Source organism: Ischnura elegans, chromosome 11 (genome assembly GCF_921293095.1).
Source record: "Ischnura elegans chromosome 11, ioIscEleg1.1, whole genome shotgun sequence".
NCBI classification, from domain to species: domain Eukaryota; kingdom Metazoa; phylum Arthropoda; class Insecta; order Odonata; family Coenagrionidae; genus Ischnura; species Ischnura elegans.
This window is the reverse complement of record NC_060256.1, coordinates 34,477,293-34,497,068: the sequence shown is the minus strand read 5'-3', so window position 1 is coordinate 34,497,068 and position 19,776 is coordinate 34,477,293. Positions and strand designations below refer to the sequence as shown.

The 19,776-nt window shown below is 38.5% G+C and overlaps 2 protein-coding genes across 2 annotated transcripts; one reads left to right on the top strand and one right to left on the bottom strand.

The window, feature by feature from the left end:
* The first annotated feature begins 3,391 nt into the window (after positions 1 to 3,391).
* Positions 3,392 to 15,242, top strand: LOC124168184 (flavin-containing monooxygenase FMO GS-OX-like 4). Its single transcript, XM_046546315.1, has 7 exons — positions 3,392 to 3,654; positions 5,575 to 5,722; positions 7,113 to 7,246; positions 9,520 to 9,709; positions 10,745 to 10,895; positions 11,004 to 11,167; positions 14,578 to 15,242. The coding sequence occupies exons 1-7, from the start codon at positions 3,437 to 3,439 to the stop codon at positions 14,860 to 14,862; spliced, it is 1,290 nt and encodes a 429-aa protein (XP_046402271.1). The 5' UTR covers positions 3,392 to 3,436; the 3' UTR covers positions 14,863 to 15,242.
* A 623-nt stretch (positions 15,243 to 15,865) lies between these two features.
* LOC124168185 (ribonuclease P/MRP protein subunit POP5) lies at positions 15,866 to 19,472 on the bottom strand. Its single transcript, XM_046546316.1, has 4 exons — positions 19,323 to 19,472; positions 19,093 to 19,241; positions 18,755 to 18,924; positions 15,866 to 17,373 (listed from the first exon to the last, which is right to left on the bottom strand). Exons 1-4 carry the CDS (start codon positions 19,340 to 19,342, stop codon positions 17,245 to 17,247), a joined length of 468 nt encoding a protein of 155 aa, XP_046402272.1. The 5' UTR covers positions 19,343 to 19,472; the 3' UTR covers positions 15,866 to 17,244.
* Between the last annotated feature and the right edge of the window lie 304 nt (positions 19,473 to 19,776).

Genomic DNA, 19,776 nt, shown 5'->3' with positions numbered 1-19,776 from the left:
ACGCAATCGCACTTCGTGAATATTCAGACGAAACGTATTTTTCTCCAGTTTACTTGGTGGCATAAAAAATGTATCATATAACTTAAATTCAAAATAAATGTTTTGCTGAAATCATTTAAGTATTCCGAGCCTCTAAGATTAGTCCTCCGACTGGCGACCGTTTCCATGTCTAGTCATTCATTTTCAAGGAGAGAGTCAAAAATTTTCTCTCTTCGGGCATACGAATGTGACCACATGAATTGATAACAGCATTTGATAAGGCATCAATGACGCTTGGAATGGTGGCCGTTATCGCTGTTATCACTTCAGAGGCACCATCCAGCGGGACTTCGCTGGATCCAAAAAATGAGGGCGACAGTGAAACCACATGACCTCTCTGCAATGCCGACATTATCAAACAAAATGAAAAAATAAATAAAATTTAAGCGTTAGATTACATTCGAAGCCAGAAACAAGAAGACAGCATCCTAAAAACTTAAAAGTTAAAAGAAGGACAACAAATGTAAATATTGTAAAGCACTAAGCCTCATTGGCTGGATGGAGGGAAGAGTGTGGATGGAACTCGAAGTTCAGCCACCTCCCCGCGTTGAGTTCTTGGTTGTTTACATATTATAAAATTATATCTAAACAAGGGAGGGGCTGAACAATCAAACATTTTGTATTTTAGACTAAAATATTACTTTAAGTGATAACTATACAACTCTGAAAAATCGGATAAATTGTAAAATTTATACATTTTTAATGATCTTGCGCGTTTGGAAATAACTGTTTAAACCCTTGTATGCGTATACATTAATTATTACCTATACTATTTGTAATCATTATTGCTATAGCGTTAAAATATACATTTATTTTTCTTTTTTATTACAAAAAAAAACAATTATTTTCATTTTTGTCATTTCTTTAGGTGCTGTGCTGGATCCGAAGATGACGTCCGATTTTAATGATATTTTTTTGTTTTTCTTCTACTAACGTATAGCAAATTTTCCGCGCTAAAGCGACACGAAATTTGTGAATTTGAGTTTTTTTCGCACCACCCTACTGCATAGAGTAGGCCTAATTTCATCCCATAAAAGTCTGATTTCTTAGCTACTACGTCGCACTTTAACCGATTTTCAAAAATGCCCGCGGCACGGTGATGAGTACAATGCGACCCAATTTTTTCCAATTTTGCAGTTTAACGTTTGTAATATCGAGGAATTGCATTGCGCTTTTATGCATTTGATAGATCACATCATCATGTTCATAAATTTCGGTTACAACCGCTAATTAAACCTTATTTCCCCGTGAAACTCGGCTGAATTTGTTCGTCAGCGACGCACTTTGGCGTGGCGACTTTTGTAAAGTCATTTTAAGTTTTTTTTTAATTTTTTCAATTTAAAGGAGGTTGACAACACATTTACAGGCTGACTTGAGGAGCCTCTCTTGTAGTATTCGTGGCCAGAAACCTCAAAATTCGGCCACAAATGTAATTCGCATAAAAGTTTCACTCTAAATACTCGAATTCATCGCTTCAGTCTAAACTAAATAATGTTATTGGCGGATTCAGCCAATCAGCGTTCTCACATGTCGGGGGAAGAGATCACGTGATTTCGCGGATTTTCTTTCTCGACTGACAGGAAGTCTCTGAAGTGTCACGGTGTCACCGCCAGATCTCGTTCAAATTTTGTTAGGTGATAGGAAATAGATACCCATAATGTGCAGTTCTTGTTTCAGCTGCCAACGCATAATACTTTTCGAAATATTAGCTACGGAAAGGGTCAGGGATAACGCCTAAATTTATGAAACCCACAGCACAACAAAACACCATCAGTGCTCTTAATCCTAGGAACGGAGTATTTTAGTGTTAAGGCTATTGTGGTGATGTGGGTTGCATGAATTTAGGTGTTTTTCTGGTACTTTCCGTCGCTAATATCTCGAAAAGTATTGAGTGTTTGAAGCGGACACAAAAACAACACCTCATGGGTATCCATTTCACCTATAAAAATTGAACGAGATCTGATGATGACACTTAAGGGACTTCCCTCGTCAGTCCGCTAACGCGCAAGAGTCGAGAACCGTTTATCTCCTTCCCTTCCGCTAAGACAACGACCATCAAAACAGCGCTGATTCGCAAAGGCAAAATATTGACATAAAAAATAATCATGAGGAGTTATGAGGTGCTTGAACTATACCGTTTTAGTCGCACGTCTCCTGAGATTTCACTGCGCATGCGCTTCGAAATAACTAATAATGAAAAACCATGTCATGTACGGGCTACTGGTATAGTAATTAGAGGAAGGGTGTAGAGATATCCCGGCGTCGGCACTGACCTGCCCTTAACGAAAGGACCACGCCATGCGGACCACGGTTTAAGGTCGGGAGCGTTCATCATATGAAATTTTGAAAAATACTCATTTTTTACGCATTTTACAGCCTAAAATTTCATTTTTATTCTTAATAACAGATGATATTGATTAATTTAGGACATTTAAGAAATTCAAAAATAAAATAGCCAACTTAAAGTTTCAAATTTTGATACTCATAACATAAATGTTTCATACTAATAACAGAAAATGTGAAAATACTTCATTGCAATAGGTTTACAGCGACAATACATAAGAGTTAAAAACTATCTGTTTAATTATAGGCTTGTTAAAAAGTTGACGCTGAATTCTAATTTTGCTGTTTGGTATCATCAGTATCAGCGCTCTACGATAAATACAAATCAAATTTCTTTCACGTTTGGGACTATTAGCCGTGCATTATCATACACACTCCCTTCCCTCCTTTAAAAGAATACAAAAACTATACACTAATTAAAAATTTGACCCCTGTGAACCCCCCTAAATCCGCCATTGTTTAAGGTACCATCCCACAGACGAAGTACTAAAATTTAGCCCCCACAAAGCACTCAAGCGGGGATCGGGCAGCCACTGAAAAATCTCCGCCACCATGAGGATGTGAACTCGGTCCCAAAGGGTGGGAAGCCAACAGTAGCCACGACAACTCGATTCCTCTGAATGGTCTCCTCCTTAAACAGTGCAGTGGCGCCGACTCCATGGGGCCTGAGGGGGTCCGAGCCCCGTCAAAAATTCTTTATGGATGTGAGGAAAAAATGTGTCAGGCTTGTCGATCTTCCCCGGAGTGTCCAAATAGTGAGATTCGAGTAATCAAGGTTCTAATGTTGATCATTTGACTCTTCTAAAATGCTTAAAAAACTTAAAACTCACTACTTATAAAATTTCCCGTGGCAAAATTCCCAGTTTGGGCCAACCAATATTTTTTGTAAGTCGGCATCCCTGAAATAGTGTGACGACACAATTGACGCTGGAACCACCTGCGTCAATCGTCAAGTCTATAGAGGGACGTATCTGTTTGGGTACACGATCGGAGATTATCAGCTGGCGTCGCGAGTGCACGTAAGCACGCACCGTCGAGCCGCTAGAATAGCGCGATGAGGACGGTGGCGGTAGTCGGCGCGGGACCCAGCGGTCTGTGCGCCGCTAGGCACTTGGCCCAGTTGGCCGCCAACCCTGGCGGTCCCTTGCACTTCCGCGTGTTCGAGGCCACTACCTCCCTCGGCGGCACATGGAACTTCTCCGAGGAGGTCACGTGGGAGACGGCGGGCGGCGAGGTTCGAACCGCACACACTAGCATCTACCGCGACCTAAGGTGAGACACTAGAGGAAGGGGAATCTGCTGATAAACGCAAGAGTAGAAGCTTTTTTGCAGAGACTAACAAGTTAACACTTTTAAAGCGAGTATTATTAATACATAACGAATTCTGAATTCACTCATGCGTAATAAATTAATAAAAATATTAACGTCGATTAGTGTCATGGAGGGTAGGTCTTCAAGATTTAAATTCAAAAATTTTTGGCCAACGTTTCGGTATATTTTTATACCTTCTTTAGGATTTTTTTTTACGATGAATATGATTTATTTATTCCATCAAATATATTCAATGAATATGATTTGTTGTCAAAGTGTTGGATAGAATAAACAAATCATATTCTTTTCAAAAAGCCCTGAAGACGGTATAAATACATACCGAAACGCTGGCTAAAATTTTTGTATGTAATTCTTAAAGACCTACACTCATGTCACTAATCAATGTTACACTGTCAAAAGGTCAAGAGAAAAAGAAAAAACTTAAAATAACGTAAATATTAACTTAAATAGAACATTTTTTCCACACACAGGACCTAAAAACACTTCATTTATCGCGTGACTGTGAATTGCGTATTATTTACGCCCTGTGGAAGTTAGTTCCCATATTTGGACTGGATACACCTCTGAATGAGAGGCAATTCGATAAAGGATACGACTGTAAGAACCCTAGGGTCTGCGACAAGACTGCAACACACCCTTGTATTAACCAGTTGCATAGCTTCCAGGAAAGGATAGTTTCCGCAGGTCCGTCCGAGTAAACAAATGTGCAATTCAACAGACAAAAGTCTCCGTTAGTAGTTGAGCAATAAGGCAATAAATTTTGTTCTCTTTCATTAGAATAATATGCGAGAAAAATCACAAATAAATATGAACCACTGACAAGAAGACATCTTAGATATTCCATGTCATTTAAAAATGCCTTGGTCCCACAACATACCCGTGAATGATTGCACATGACAGTAAATGGTTCCTCTCACATACTTCACCGGATACCCAACAAACATAGTAGTACCAACCAAGTACACAAGTTATACCTGTACAAGTCAAAATCAAGGTTGGTGATACTAACTCTTAAATGTTCAAGGCACAAAGGTAAGCTACACACTTTGTTAAAAACTGCTACAGGCATACAGACAGCATCACCCAGATGTTAGGCAAATTAGGCTAGGGGGCTGTGCACTTGGAGGCTGTGCACAGGGCTTAGATTGCTTGAGCAATTGAGAATTGACATCTTTTGTAGCAACACAGAAAACATCATCTTAGAGCCTCACAATGTTTCCAGGTCCAACAAAAGCGATTGAGAGAGATATTTAAGATAGATATGGGAATTAGTTTTTCCCCTGAACCATAACGAACTTGGTAATAAATGCTAGTCATAATTTCGTTTAAGCATTTGCTCTTAATATCTAAATGGGTGGTGTCCTAACACCCCATGCCACACATCCTTTTAGGCAGCTTGTGAGGTAATACGTAGATGTATGTACATTGGCCCTGTGTTTAATCTCATATAGAAACGTTCATTATATTTTGACTTAGTTTCCCTTTTCCTGGATATTATATAAATGTTTATCACACCTGGGGAAATGGTTTTTCTTCTACCGTACACTGTCCTTTACATACAAAAGAATTTATTTCTTCTTCCAAATCCCTGAGATGTTCATGAATCAGGCTTGAGCGTCCTGGGAGTGAAAATGGAAATTGATGTGAGAGCGTAATGGTTGCAAAAAAATTATGTGAAATGCTAAGTTGTATTCATTTCCTCTAAATAAAATTAAAGGGCATACCTTTATCGAATTTATTTTTGATCATTTGATAAAAAGTAAAACTACAAAAAATTTGGTAGAATGGAGCAATGGCAGCAGTTCAAGTATGAGGCCACCATCATAAAAGCTCCATCAAGATGATCATGGATCTTTTCAGGACCGATATCCCTCGTGAGGCAATGCAGTTCCCAGACTTCCCAATGGAGGCACCGAGTGAGGGGGATCCCTCCTATATGCACCACACAGAAGTACACGAGTATCTTGAGCACTATGCCACCCAGTATCAGCTGCACCAATACATTGAGGTAACGCTCATAACATTCTCAATCCTTAGATTTATCCCTGGAGCGACCACTTCCGTTTCACAGTAAGTATAAAAGGGATACTCAAAGTGGCAGCTGAGTACCCAAAAGTTGAGGCCAAAAATGAAACCGAATAACTTCTCAACAATACCAAAATTGTAGTCAAAATTTTCTTAAGCATGGAAACACAGAAAAGAGACAATAATACATCAGAAATGGGCCATTCCATAAAAGTCATCCAGGGATTGACATACACTTGTAACATATTGTCATGAAAATCAAAAAATATATCTATTGTAGAGGTTGGCTTGGGATGGAATCATTTTGGTGCTCATATAAGGAACCTTTGCACTTGCAAGTAAGTCTTGTTTTCGAGGTTAAAAGTATTTTTGTTATTGAGATGAGCTCAGTGGTGTCATGGAGCTGGAACGTATTCTGGCACTTGTTAAAAAAAGACAAAAGTCAAATAACATTTTTATCAATTTTGCTGTCGCAAAATTTCTAATACATACATTCGTAACCCAAATCAAAATTAAAGAAAAATAAAATGTAAATAACAACTGTAATAAATAAACACAAAGAGTAATATTTCACTTCTAAAAAAAAGTTACAGAAAGTGCATTCTGGCAATGCTAATTTTGCCATGACATCACCGGATGAGTTCAGCCAGATGGGTGATAAAGCTTATGGAGGGGGAAGGTGGGCTTTGGGCACTGAGAAGAATGTGTGGGAATTGAGATATGAAGTGAAACAGCATCAATTGTGGTCATACGGAGAGAGGTGCACCTGGGAATGGAGGTTGAGTTTAGCAAATATAAAAGGTGGTACGAATCTTTGATGAAAGATAGCCAGGAGCTGCCAATGTGTTGTTAATAGAAATATTATGGGGCTGATATTTTTTCTATGGAGGAGTTAAGGCTGGAAACAATGGGATGGTCTGGGTAACCAGGTTGATAGAAGATTGGAAGAAGACAGAATCAGTGACTTAAGACAGATGGGTCCAGACCCTCCCCCGAAATATAAAAATACAATTACTTTGCTTCATCAGATAAGAAAACAAAATATTGAATAAGATTTCTTTGAAAAATGAAGTTCTTTTTTCAATCATGAAAAGTGTTGAAGTTAGTTGAAAACCCTTATGTACTAAGAACTAAGTTTTTCAAAAATTTTCCTCAGGACCCTCTAGTTTTGGACTCCCCCGAACAAAATTCCACTGGGCAGTAGTGCCATGTTTTGAGTTCATTGAGGAGTTATAGATAGAAAAGTCTTCGTTGAAAACCCATGCATACACACACAAATAGTTGAGAATAAGGGCAAACGTATTGTTCATGGAATTCATCTATGGAGGCTTTATTGGGCAAAATTTGAGGGCTGGTGTATCTTCCACTTGCAGTTCAACAAGGAGGTGAGGAGCATTGCTCCAATCCAGAGGGAGGAAGTGGACTGCCAATGGCATGTCTCTGTGGCTGACTTGAAGACAGGCACAATTGAGGACTGCACCTTTGATGCCATCATGATCTGCAATGGGTGAGATCACATCCTTTGTCTACCTACACCAGCCAAAACCCTTACGCAGGAAAAGGTGAAGAATATTATCTACAACAATGACAGAGGAAAAGATAAAATTCATTTGGCTGACGCATCTCGTAATAAACGCCATTCCCTCATATAATTCAGTAATTGGCAAGTGAACTTATAATGAGCTCATTTCACAATGAATATAAAACAAAATTTGTTATTTCCTTAAAATGTTTCAGTGATGGCACATGGACTGGAACAAGTCAAAGCCAAAAAAAGTAAATGAAAAAACAAAGCTACAAAAAATACAAAATGAAATCTCTGTGCCACATGTACTACAGTGCTATTGATTATGCATCTACCTAACAACCCTGGCATTCATTATGATGGTGAAACTCTGCCGGCAGATTTAGACAAATAATTAATTTTTTTATCATGACAAAGATTCTGAGTTACTTCCGCCTCTTCTTCCTTAAAAAATTTCTGCAATTTGAAAGACCTAGTATGCTTGTACCAAGCAGCAGTTTCTCCTGCACGAGCTACACATTTGTTCTGAAAATTTACTGTATTTTTACATTATGCATATAAGTGCGGCCTCATTTATGCATATGTATAACCCTTTTGTGATGAATGTCAGCAGTAGCCGAAGGGCATTTTCATAGACCTAATGTCAGCTCTCACTGGTGTGGATTTTTCAACACAAACAAATGGATGACAGCTAGGGCCGACGTGGGGAAAGGGAAGAGACCACTGAGGTAGTATTAGTCACAGGTAATCAAGTCCTGTCCAAGACCCAGCTTAGCAAGGCCTTAGTGCCACTCCGCGGCGACTGACAGCGGAGAACAATAGGGTAGTTTCCTTCATCAAAGAAAACGAAAGGCATAATATACAAATTATTTGGTTTTCGAAATACCAGTTTAGATGAATGTTAATGTGCAATTTTAACCTCATATGAAAAAGGCCAGATTGGCACCCATGCGATGCCACTCCACATGACGTCACAGGGACCTAGATTCTATACGAGTAGATAGGAGTTTTACAGTTTCGTCTGAGATTACCAATGCATGCATGAGGCACAGAGCTCAGGGAAACATCTCTTAATAATCACCTATTAAATTGCCAATGGTCGAAAAGTTTCCTCTGTTTGATAGGGTATTAATAATCCTTACTTAAGTCAAGCTGTACCTGCTAACAGGGTACATACTCTGCTACCTGCTAGCAGCCTGCATCGTAGCGGCGCTCATAACCTCGCACCAAGGTGGCCTCACATGGCTCCAGCTGCCGCCGTGAACCAGAATGACGTCACATGGGCTTGTCCCAGCATTCATACTAAGCCGCCACATTTTCGAGCAATTGAAATTTTCACCTTTCATTTAACTCCGAAAAATAGATATAGTCATTTAAAAATCTAAAAGCGTGAAATACGTACACCAGTACATCTTTCGATTTAGGCAATAAAAAAATAATAGGAAACCACCCTATTAGGCCTGACCGTTCTACTCATCCATGATCCTCCTCACAGCATGAATCTGTTATGGTTATATTGCCAATGGTTTTTTTAAAGAAAACTTTTGTGGGAAACTCCATTTTTTTTTATTTTAAAATGATTTAATGGACTTCTGGCTTTAAAGTCTTAGTACCTAGTGTTCACAAACTTCATTATTATCAACGCTTGAAATTAGTTTAAAATTTTGCAATGCAAAAGAAAATTATAGTTATTCTCATGCAAGTCTAAATTATTGAGAATCAAAAGCAATTGAGTTGTGTGGAGTCCCATATCTGAAGTACGAGAAAACCAGGGTAAGTCCACTCAAAAAAAGAGCTCCTTGGAGAACGTCTTTCAACATTCTCATGTTACTCTTAGTACAAAAAACATTTTCCTCTCCGATGCAGAGACAGGAAAGCATTAATAATTTTCTAAACTATTCATAATAACTATTTGAAAGCCTGTTAAATTTCGACTGAAATCTTCAATATCAGTATTCATCAGGTCATTATGAAGTGTAAGATTTGAGGCCTTGATGCATTTGAGGCTTGAGCCATTGAAGGGTTTTGGTAAAATTAACTGAGCATGCTTCATTGGCTAAGCATATTGGCCTCTGAGTTTAATGTCTCCTTTTATTCATAAAAAGAACGTCCCAAGATTACTATCATGGGTCAAAGTCAAGGCAGTTTAATTAGGGAGCCTAAACACAAGCAGAACGATATATATAATTGATCTGAATGACCTTTGGTCAAATAATACATTCATATTTTCCATTTCTTTCTTTTCCTGTTCACAGCCACTTCAGTGAGGGAAACATCCCAAGCATCCCTGGACTTGAGTCATTCAAAAAGTGCCAGGCTCCTTTGGTGATGCACAGCCGGTCTTACCGCAGGCCGGAAGCATTTGCAGGGCGCCGAGTGGCCCTGTGGGGTGCAGGGCCATCTGCATGGGATATCGCACTTGAAGTAGCCAGAGTCGCAAAGAGTGTGAGTCTCCCTAATCACCTGACATACTGAGAAAGACATCTCCGAAATAGATCTTTCAATGATGAGGTGACTTTGCTTTCGTAGAGTGAACAAAACCACTTGCTAACAGCCAAAAATAGCAAAGATCAAATGAAAAAAGAGGTTTCTTTCAATAACAGTTAATCTATGATATTACTAATGTTAATGGTTCAGAGATACATTGAAATACACTAAAAACGAACTATGTTTCATCATTAAGGATGTTTTTGACATTCTATTATAACAGAGTTTTTGATTTAGGAAATGAAAAGGGTGGAACAATATTTAGGCAAGAGAATTATGAAGTTGATTACAGTTTTCAGTCAGTCAAGCATTTTCAATTTCCGTAACATAATGCAAAAATGGCTTCAAAAAAATTGACCCTATTTGAGTCTCAATGACTACAAAATTAAAGTGGATGGGGAACCAGGATTGGCCATTAGAAGGGTACAATGCACTAGGGCCAGGAACCAAGTCCGAGACTTATTTGTCTAGTCATTCTCGGGAGGGGTTTGGAGGTGAAGGAAGGAAAGGAAAGAAGTGCTGCCATGGTAGGGCACCTGCCAACACCTCCGAGTTGAGGATAGGGTTAGAAGGGAGGGGATAGAGAAACCCCACCCCGTCAATAGGGTAATGTGGGCCACTACTAGCAAAACAATACTTTGTTTCCACGGAAAGGAAATATTTTCCTATGGCAAAGAAAAACCCTACGATTTTCCATACACATACATATTCTACAAAATTAGGGTCACCCTCAATAGCTTTAAATTTTCAGTGTGATATCTAGTGAAACTGAAGATGTACCCACATGTAGAAGATAACTATTACTAGCCTGGGCTACCTATTACCGCAAGTAAGCCCATTTATAGCCTCTGCCTCTTATATGGCAGCTTTGCTGCATTCTTCCTATGCCTTGCTATGGCACTGAACACAACAATTGCTATTTAATCTTGTCAGAATGACACCTTACCCCATGTAATGCATGCCACTCTATGAGGCTTCCTATTTCCTTTCAAGGTAACCATCTGCCACCGGCCCACACCATGGTTACCTTCAGGGTTCCCACCAGACATCAAACTCTCTGGAAACATTGTCTCTGCCCGAGAGGAGGGATTGGAGCTGGATGACGGAACTTTCTATGAATGTGATGCCTTAATATACTGTACAGGTAAAGCCCATGCAAATGCTCCATTTGCTATGCACTTTTGCTAACAATCTGTTTGTATGTTTAGGAAATACAGCTCGAGACACTTATCAATTACCATTCTCACTGCAGGCTATTGCTACAGTTTCCCATTCCTAACACAAGAGTGTGGCATTAAGGTGGAAAATAACTGTGTGGTGCCACTGTACAAGCAGCTGATCAATGCAGAGCACCCATCCATGTGCTTTGTTGGCATTCCGCAAGCGACCTTGCCCTTCCCAATGGCACACTTCCAGGTACGAAATGCCTTCAAATGCACAAATTCTTGCAATCATTTCCAAAGGACATTTTACACGGGGCACGTACTTGCACAATCTGACGTGTGTACAAAGGCGCAGTCAAAATTGCATTGTGTAAAGTGGTGAATTGCTGGAACACATGCGAGAATGCATGGACATGAGATGGCAAAATAGCCCCTGTTCTAATTTTGTTCATGCATTCATGCAATTCCACGCCATTTTAGAAATTATTGCAGCTCTAACCTGCTCAATTCTGCACCCTGTGTAAAATGGCCTCAACACATTTTGCACACAACCAGCAGATACGGACACTTACCCTTCACCTCAGACAGAGTTCAACACGAGCTACATCCAATGCAACCATATCTCAATAAGATTTCTACATAATAAATAACTTCCTCCCACAGCCATATGCACTAAATACTGACTGGCAGCTCATTCAGCTAGAAAATGGAGTGATGCCAAACTAATGATATCATGACAATAGCTCATGAAATTTGATAGTAAAATGGGAAGGAAGCAAAGATAAAGGAATTTTGTTTCTAGATTACCATCCATGTAATATGAAACTCAAGTTAGGAAATATAGAAAATGACAAGAATGTTTGAGTTACAAATTTGTAGTTGCCAATGAGTAGATAACAGTTCACCTCTGATTACTTACTCTTACTTACTCCCAGGGCCATACATATCTAAGTAGATATTTGGCCGCACCAACAATCCTCTTCCATCTATCTCTATTTCCTGCGTCCTCCTCGGTCGCTCCTAATCGCTCCAGGTCTACCTTCACTTGGTCCCACCACCTTCGCCTTGGTCTTCCTCTTGGCCTTCTTCCTTCAGGATTCCTCATTATAACTTGTTTTAAATGATTAGTGTCCTCTCTTCTCAAAATGTGCCCAGCCCATCTAATTCTTCTACATTTAAACTCGCACACTACATCTGGATCCTTGTATAGCTCTCTTAATTCTCTATTGTGTTTTCTCCTCCACTCTCCTCCTTCAGAGATTGGTCCATATATTTTCCTAAGGATCTTATTTTCAAAAACAATTAATTTTCTTTCTTCCTTTTTATCCAGTTTCCAAGTTTCACTTCCATATAACAGTACGGGTCTTATGATTGTTTTATATATTCTGGTTTTAGTAGTGTGTGATAGTAATTTTGAGGACATGAGTTTGTTGCAGGCGTAGAAGCATCTGTTAGCCAGATTTAGCCTGTTTTGTATTTCTATTGCTTCTTTGTTTTCTCTTGAAATAAAAACGCCTAAATACTTAAAGGAGTCCACTTTTTCAAATTTGTGGTTGTCTATGTAGAGAGGATTTTGATTTCTGTTCATTTCATTTCTTGTAAAGTGTATATATTTAGTTTTTCCATCATTTACTTTTAGTCCTAGCTTAGCTGTTTCTTCCATGAAAAGTTTTGTAAGCCGGCGTATGTCGTCTAAATTTTCTGCTAAAATTACCACATCGTCTGCAAAAGCAAGTATATTTATTCTGGAGCCAATTGTTACGCCTTCGTCCATTTTTGCTACTTTTTGAAGAGCTTCTTCTATTGCTAAGTTGAATAGGATTGGGGATAGTCCATCACCCTGTCTTACGCCTGCCTTTATCCTGAAAGGTTCCGACACCCGTGCATTTATTCGTACTGAGCATGTGGAGTCTGTCATACTTGTTTTAGCGAGGTTTATTAGCTTTTTTGGAATTCCGAACTTGTCCAACTTTTCCCACAGTCTCTCTCTATTAATACTGTCATATGCTTTTTGGAAATCGATAAATATTGCAAAAAAATCTTTATTAAACTCCCAGTACTTCGATATAATTTCTTTGAGAATAAATATTTGATTTGTTGTGGACCTGCCTTTTACAAACCCTGCCTGGTGATCTAGAATTATTTCACATGTATATTCTTCAATAGGATTTAATATTATCTTAGATAGGACTTTATAAGGAATGCTAAGGAGTGAGATTCCTCTAAAATTACTGCACTCTACTTTCTCTCCTTTCTTGTGTATGGGGACAACTATTGCTTCCCTCCAGTCTTTTGGCATTTCTTCTCTTTCCCATATTATTTTCATTAATTCACATAGCTTATCTATGACTATATCTCCTCCCGTCTTCAATAGCTCTGCAGATATTTCATCCTTACCAGGAGCTCTATGGTTTTTTAGGGCTTTAACTGCTGCTTTGACTTCTTCTCTAGTTGGTATTTCTACTTTGGGTTGTACATGATAGTAGATATCTTCGTTATCGTAGTCAGGTGTGATGTCCACTCCTTCTTCATTTAATAGTTCACAGAAATATTCTCTCCATCTTTCTACAACTTTCTGCGTCTCCGTTACCATAATTCCCTCTTTGTTCTTCACACCGTATGACTTCAGGGTGAATCCTTTTTTAAAGAATCTTACTTTTTTATAAAACTCTCTTGCATTATTTGCTGTCCGCTCTTGTTCTGCTTTTTCAATCAAACTGTTTATGTATATTCGTTTTTTCTTTCTTAATATCTTGTTTGTTTCTCGATTTATCTCATTGTATCGTATTTTATCCTCTAAGGAATTGCTGTTCATCCAGGTTCTCTTCTTCTCCCTCCGTTCTGTTACCTTCAGCTCACATTCTTCATCAAACCAGGGTTTTTTGTTGTTTTTTTTGTTTTTCCCACACACTTCTCTTGCTGTTTCCAGAATATTTTCCTTAAAGTCGTTCCATTTTTTATCCACATCTTCTTCTTCTTCCATTGGCAGTTCTTGTAGAGCTTGAAACCTATTTTCCACTTTCATCTCGAATTCCTTTGCTACCCGTATATCTTTTAGTTTTCCTGTATCTATACATATTTGCATTACACTTTTCTTCTTTCCTTTTCCTCTGATTAGTCAGAGATTAATTTCTAAAATATGACATCTTTTTCAGTGCCTTGGCACCTTTAGAAATTTACAAATCATTGTGTTCAACGATGTTGAGAGATATCTGAAGACAAAGACAAACCTCAAGAAAATGAACAAGCAATCAAGTACATATAAATATTCTCGATTCCATTCACTAGAAAGTTTTGTTGATGAAGGAAGTTAAAGAAGCATGGTTATATCATGAAAATCAGAATTATTAACAGTGAGGAAAGCACCAATTTCTTTTTCAACATTAGAAACTATAATGTCTGATAATAACTGAAAACAGAATTGAAATATTATTGAAGCATTTAGTAAGAGAAACTTAAGAGTAGTGCATGATCATACAATAGTGTTCTTAAACATAACAGAAAACTGTTAGAAAGGGCCATCTTATGAATCTTCCTGAAAAACTTTCATTGAGTTTGTTGTGTTGCATGTGCAGAAAATAATCACCCTTTCTTCATATCGCCCTGGGCAGTGGATGGATGGGGGAGAGGCATTCTTTACAAGTACATAAGTTCCTCTTGCAGGTGCAGTACTTCTTAGGTATGCTACACGGCTCAGTGGTGCTCCCATCTAGGGCCATCATGCGGGCCGAGGGGGACAGCTGCATCAGTCACCGCCTGGCTGAGCACCTCTGGGATTACTTGGACGACCTGGCGAATAGCACAGCGGCCGTTGCACTGCCTGCTTACCCTCGAGCTGTCACCGCTGACTCTATCACTACCATGATGCAGGATATAGCCAACTTCAAGAAGTACAGATATGTGCCGACCACGAATGGGTCGTTTGTCAAAGTGCAGGCACAGCAGTGAGGGCCGTCTCCAGAATTTAATGGGAAACTAATTGAGTAACCAATATGAAACAACACCTCAAAAACTCCCCATCAAATACTCTCCCTTCCTCCATGAAGTGCTGTGCTCCTTTTAAGCACACACTAAACCTGTGTTTTTGTCTTATTATGAGTCTGTGCCTCCAACGCCTAAAAGTAAACGAGTCATCACTTATCTAGATGAATAAAAGGATTTTTTTTATTCCTGCCATAGAAACCCATGAACATACATGGAAAACAATACCATGGAAAAAAATATACCATCCTCAGCAATAAGCAAATCAACATGCAGTGTAATCTTCGAATTGGCAGGATTCAAACACATTAAATGTCTTCACTGGGCCCTATGTTAGGCCTCTTCTCTTGTCTTTTGTTTCCCTCTCCTAAAGAAGCATATTCACAAATCCAATGAAACCAATGATTATGAAAAGTGCAAGTCCATGCCATACATTTCTCTACACGAAGGATGAGTCAAAATGAAAGCAAATGTACCTACCACATCGTGGTGATGATGAGCACCTTTTGTTAAGTGCCAGTCGGAATGCCTCTAGGACTCATTAATGGAAAAAACTTAGATATGTACTTGCTTCCATTACTCTCCATCTTGGCAGACTCGTTCAAATTTTTCAGCCCATGATAATGTTTGCACTAATTGCATCTATGATTGAATAATGTCAAAGGTGACCATCACATGCAAAGTTCTTGCTTTGGCCTTGGCATTAGGGCACTATGTACAAAAATGCATTTCATACCAGACAGCATAAACCATCTATAACTCAAAGGTGCATAAAGATCCACAGATGAAGAAGATACCTAGCTAGTTTAAGCAGTCGAACACCTGGCACAAACTTGGGAGAATAGGGTTCCAATCTCAGTCAAGGCAAAATATTTTTCCTTTGTAGGATTTTAGGGCTTGAACTTGCCTTTCCAGGTGACTCCGTAAAGGTATACCACTGGCTAATCCAGAGTTGATTGAATTACACAAATTCAAGGTATAAGTTATCTTATTTCTCTGGTTAAAACTTACAAAATTTTCAGTTTTTCTACAATTCATACTGTTTATGCATCACGATACCTTCACATTGAGTTTATACAGACAGCAAAGTTTATTAACTAATAACAGATGAACAACTAAGAAAACACAAGCAAGAATGCTTTGATTACTTATAAATAACCCATGAGCTAGAATTACACTCATGAGTACTTTCCAAGCGTGGGGTTCTGAATTTTTTGCCAGATTCCGCATGCGGTTGGCCAGCCTCAAAATATAAAAAAACCTCAGCATACATACCTGTTCTTTCATTATGAGCTATCCATTTCTTCAAAACCATCATTATTTTATCAAATAAAAAATACTTCAGTCTTAAACTACATTTTTACTTCAATTGTAATTCCTCAGTTGAGTGTTATATGACCGATGACAGGGATGGCATAAACCTAAATGCCAGCCAAAAGCAACGGGAAGTCCACAATACAATAATTCATCGTTTCTCATACCATAACCCAGAGTTTCTTTTGCATTCAAGGTAATTAAATCAATATCTGACAATGTGTCATTTCTGTCTCTTCACCATCTCCCATGATATTCATCTCACAACAATCAATTCAACAATTGTGTGGAATGGAATAAACTCTGACAGAGTAGTTACTCAGAAAGTCTACCACAAGACTGTTCTGATTTGAATCTGCAATGACCTTGCCTCACAGAGGCAGAGAGAAGCAGCTTTTTGACACGGGAGACTCACTCCCTCACAACTTTTAGCCGCTTTTTTTAGCCTCCGAAAATTCGAGAGTGGTAAGCATAAAAATGCTTCAAAAAAATAAGGAGGGGCAGATAGTATGTATCCAGAATACAAAGCAGTATTCCTCATTTCTACATTAGCTCCCCGCAAATTTAATGTGGCAGACTTTATACAACAGAGTCTGTACTCATGAGTTTCCAGCAAGTTCAACAGTTCCAGCAGTTTCAAGCAAAGAGAACTCCAGCAAGTTTTACCAGCAATTTTTTACTTTGAGCAAAAAAGGACTAAAGAGTGTGTCATGATCATCAGACACACATAAACCTCCCTTACACAACATAATTTAAAAATTTTCCAGCCAATAGCTGGTACAGTAAGGATTGCAAAACAAAAAATTATCGCTTTGCCACCATTTTTCTGAGGGGGCATGGTAATAGTTTCAGAAAAATCTCATAGAAATATCAGAGGTTGTGTATCCTGCCAAAGATTCTACGAAACAACAGTACAATGAAATACCTGATTTCAGATATCTTCTGGTTGACATGGAGATCGTCTGAAACCTTTCAATTTTCTTCAACACTGCTCCCCAATGCCCTTTACACATCACCACTTTGTGTGCAAAAATTTCACTGATTCTTGCGTGTTTTACTTGAGAGTTTTGACACATCCAGGGCTGAGACTAACTCCTCCAGCTTCTGCCGTCCTCCTGGCTTCATTTGCAACCATGTCTGCTCCAACTTCCTCCGCTGGTACTTCTGCAAGAGCAAACAAAATCACATCACACCATACTGATAGGTCTAGGCCATGTAATTTTAATGTCTTTGAATGAATTTTCATACATTTCAGTAAAAACTGCTAAAATTGAGGTGGAGCGTTGGAATAAAATTAAACTTGATTCGCTTTGAACACAATACAATCATTGGATGGATCTCAATTACAAAAAAATAATATTAACAAAGTAAAATACACCAAAGAATGAAGTTCGACAGGAAAAAAATAGTCGACTTAGCTGGGATATCAAATATTTTTTCATGGCAAACTTCATCCTTTGGTGTATTTAACTTTGCACTAGTGCACATGACTGCGTACAAATCCACTTGTTTCTGCAGTGCTTTGATAATATTAACACTTCACTGCTTCCTTACACTAAATTATCAAAACCTAAAAGTCTAAAACCTAATGCTTCCTTATGTGCTGATGTCCAGAATCATGCATGTCTCTTGTTGCTATGAACTCAGATCAAATTGGCAGCTTTGAATTGAATTGAATAAGATTTGAATATTTGTCTTCCAAAAAAATTAAAATTCGCAAGATACAGGCAATTTACAGAAGAGAATGCCACGGAAATGAGGAGAAATTTTTGAAGGTGAATAATTCTTACATTCATTTATTTTCAAGGGTTAATTGGTCATGGCTGGAGCAATACCCAAGGTTTTAAGAGTAAAAATCAATATTGTTACCATCATAAAAGCAAATTTTATTTTGTTGATTTTGGATATAACTTTAGCTCAAAAGGATGTGGAGGATAGCAAGTATGCCAGCTGATTGGGAAAGATTTGGAGATGATGTCAGAGGAAATTGCATTAACGTTTCATATTCGTTTGATATTAAATGACAGCCATATGTTTTCATACTATTACCAGAGATTAACAGACAAGCTACACAACCATAAGTACACTGCACTACCCAAAAACACACGTTGAGCATCCTAATCGAAGAAAAACAAATAAAGAACATGATCGTTATTGGGAGTCGTTAAGGCAGAGGGATGAGGTAAATATGTGCACGACAGCTTAAGCATAAGCACCAACACTACCACTATGGACCCACTACGTCCTCATGCTGAGCCTGCAACAATTACATAAAGGCTAAGAAAAATAGGTCTAGAGACATACATGGCACAATCCTAAGACATAATTCTCCATGATTGTAGACGTTAATTGTATGTGGTAAAGAAATTCTAAAATACTGACACCGAAGGTACTATTTAGTTGAGACAGAATACAATAAATAGTAGCCATGACTTGATGTTTCACTAACTTTCCATTGCCTTTCGGACATGATATAAGTAACAGTTGTGGCCTAATCATCAACCTCATACTGAAATACCGAAGTAATGCACTGGTATTAACTTACCTGTAAAAACTTGTTGCAATGCAAAAGCGTAGCTCCCACGTAAAGCGTATTAATGACCACTTTATGACGGTCAATTTCATTCACAAAAGGCAACGAACTGAGGATGAACCTATGAGGTCCATGACGCACCCTTATAATGGCCATCTTCGTGGGTTCGTTGAAGTACTTCGCTGAAAAATAAACATCAGATTATGCAATAACCATCATCCGCATAAGTCGTAAAAGGATCAAGATTCTCTCACACCTCCGCATCACAGTAACTACCCAAGCACGCAAAATTTTTCAAAACACAGCTTTTGGAAAAGAAGAATGTCATAAAATACTGTGACTTTTCTTACCACTGAATCCAACTTTAATTGCAGCAGTTCCAAAATCGCCATGAAGCTGCTGAACTTTGTTGATTAGAGAATGATAGAGTGCGGCTGAAGTGAATTCAGTTTGTGAATCAACAGGCGATTTCCCCGTTTCAACTTGAGCAGCAATATACCTGAGAAAATTTGGTAGCCCAGAAAGTACATCATTAATGTATTCGAATCAAGCGAGAGAAGATATCATTGCCAATACTCACCTGTTCTTAAACCTAACCATGGCGCAAAATAACGATTTTATAGCGTATATAACTAAACCAGAGCCAAAACCTAATTATGAAGCAGAAAATCCAGAGTAATTACCGCTATTTATAAGGTAACTACGAATTCAAATTACGAACCCCTACAACATGCGCATATCATAAGTCATTTCAATTATGGTTCGAGAATCTCTCGCTAGATGGCCGCATTAACATTTCCATTTTCTGCCAGTTTCAAAATTTCTGACTGATCGGCAAAATCGATTTCTTTCGGGAAAGCTTGTCCCCTCGGACAAAAATCTGTGGTATTGAATCAAAATAAGGCCCAAAAATTCAAGCCTCAATTGAATATAGAAAATTGCGCCGAGATCTTATTAATACAGCACAACTGAATTTGCGGTTACTATTTACTGTGGCGGTCAAAGAACAGACGAGCCTCCCAGATATTCTTAAG

What these genes read in the sequence shown, in the direction of transcription:
- LOC124168185 (XM_046546316.1), bottom strand. Translation starts at nt 19,342, where the DNA reads ATGGTTAGGTTTAAGAACAG. An exon ending in AATTAAAGTTGGATTCAGTG is followed by an intron (nt 18,925 to 19,092) that starts GTAAGAAAAGTC and finishes TTTATTTTTCAG; the next exon opens with CGAAGTACTTCAACGAACCC. An exon ending in ATTGCAACAAGTTTTTACAG is followed by an intron (nt 17,374 to 18,754) that starts GTAAGTTAATAC and finishes TTGCTCTTGCAG; the next exon opens with AAGTACCAGCGGAGGAAGTT.
- LOC124168184 (XM_046546315.1), top strand. Translation starts at nt 3,437, where the DNA reads ATGAGGACGGTGGCGGTAGTCGGCGCGGGACCCAGCGGTCTGTGCGCC. An exon ending in AGCATCTACCGCGACCTAAG is followed by an intron (nt 3,655 to 5,574) that starts GTGAGACACTAG and finishes GGATCTTTTCAG; the next exon opens with GACCGATATCCCTCGTGAGG. An exon ending in TGCCTTAATATACTGTACAG is followed by an intron (nt 10,896 to 11,003) that starts GTAAAGCCCATG and finishes TTCTCACTGCAG; the next exon opens with GCTATTGCTACAGTTTCCCA.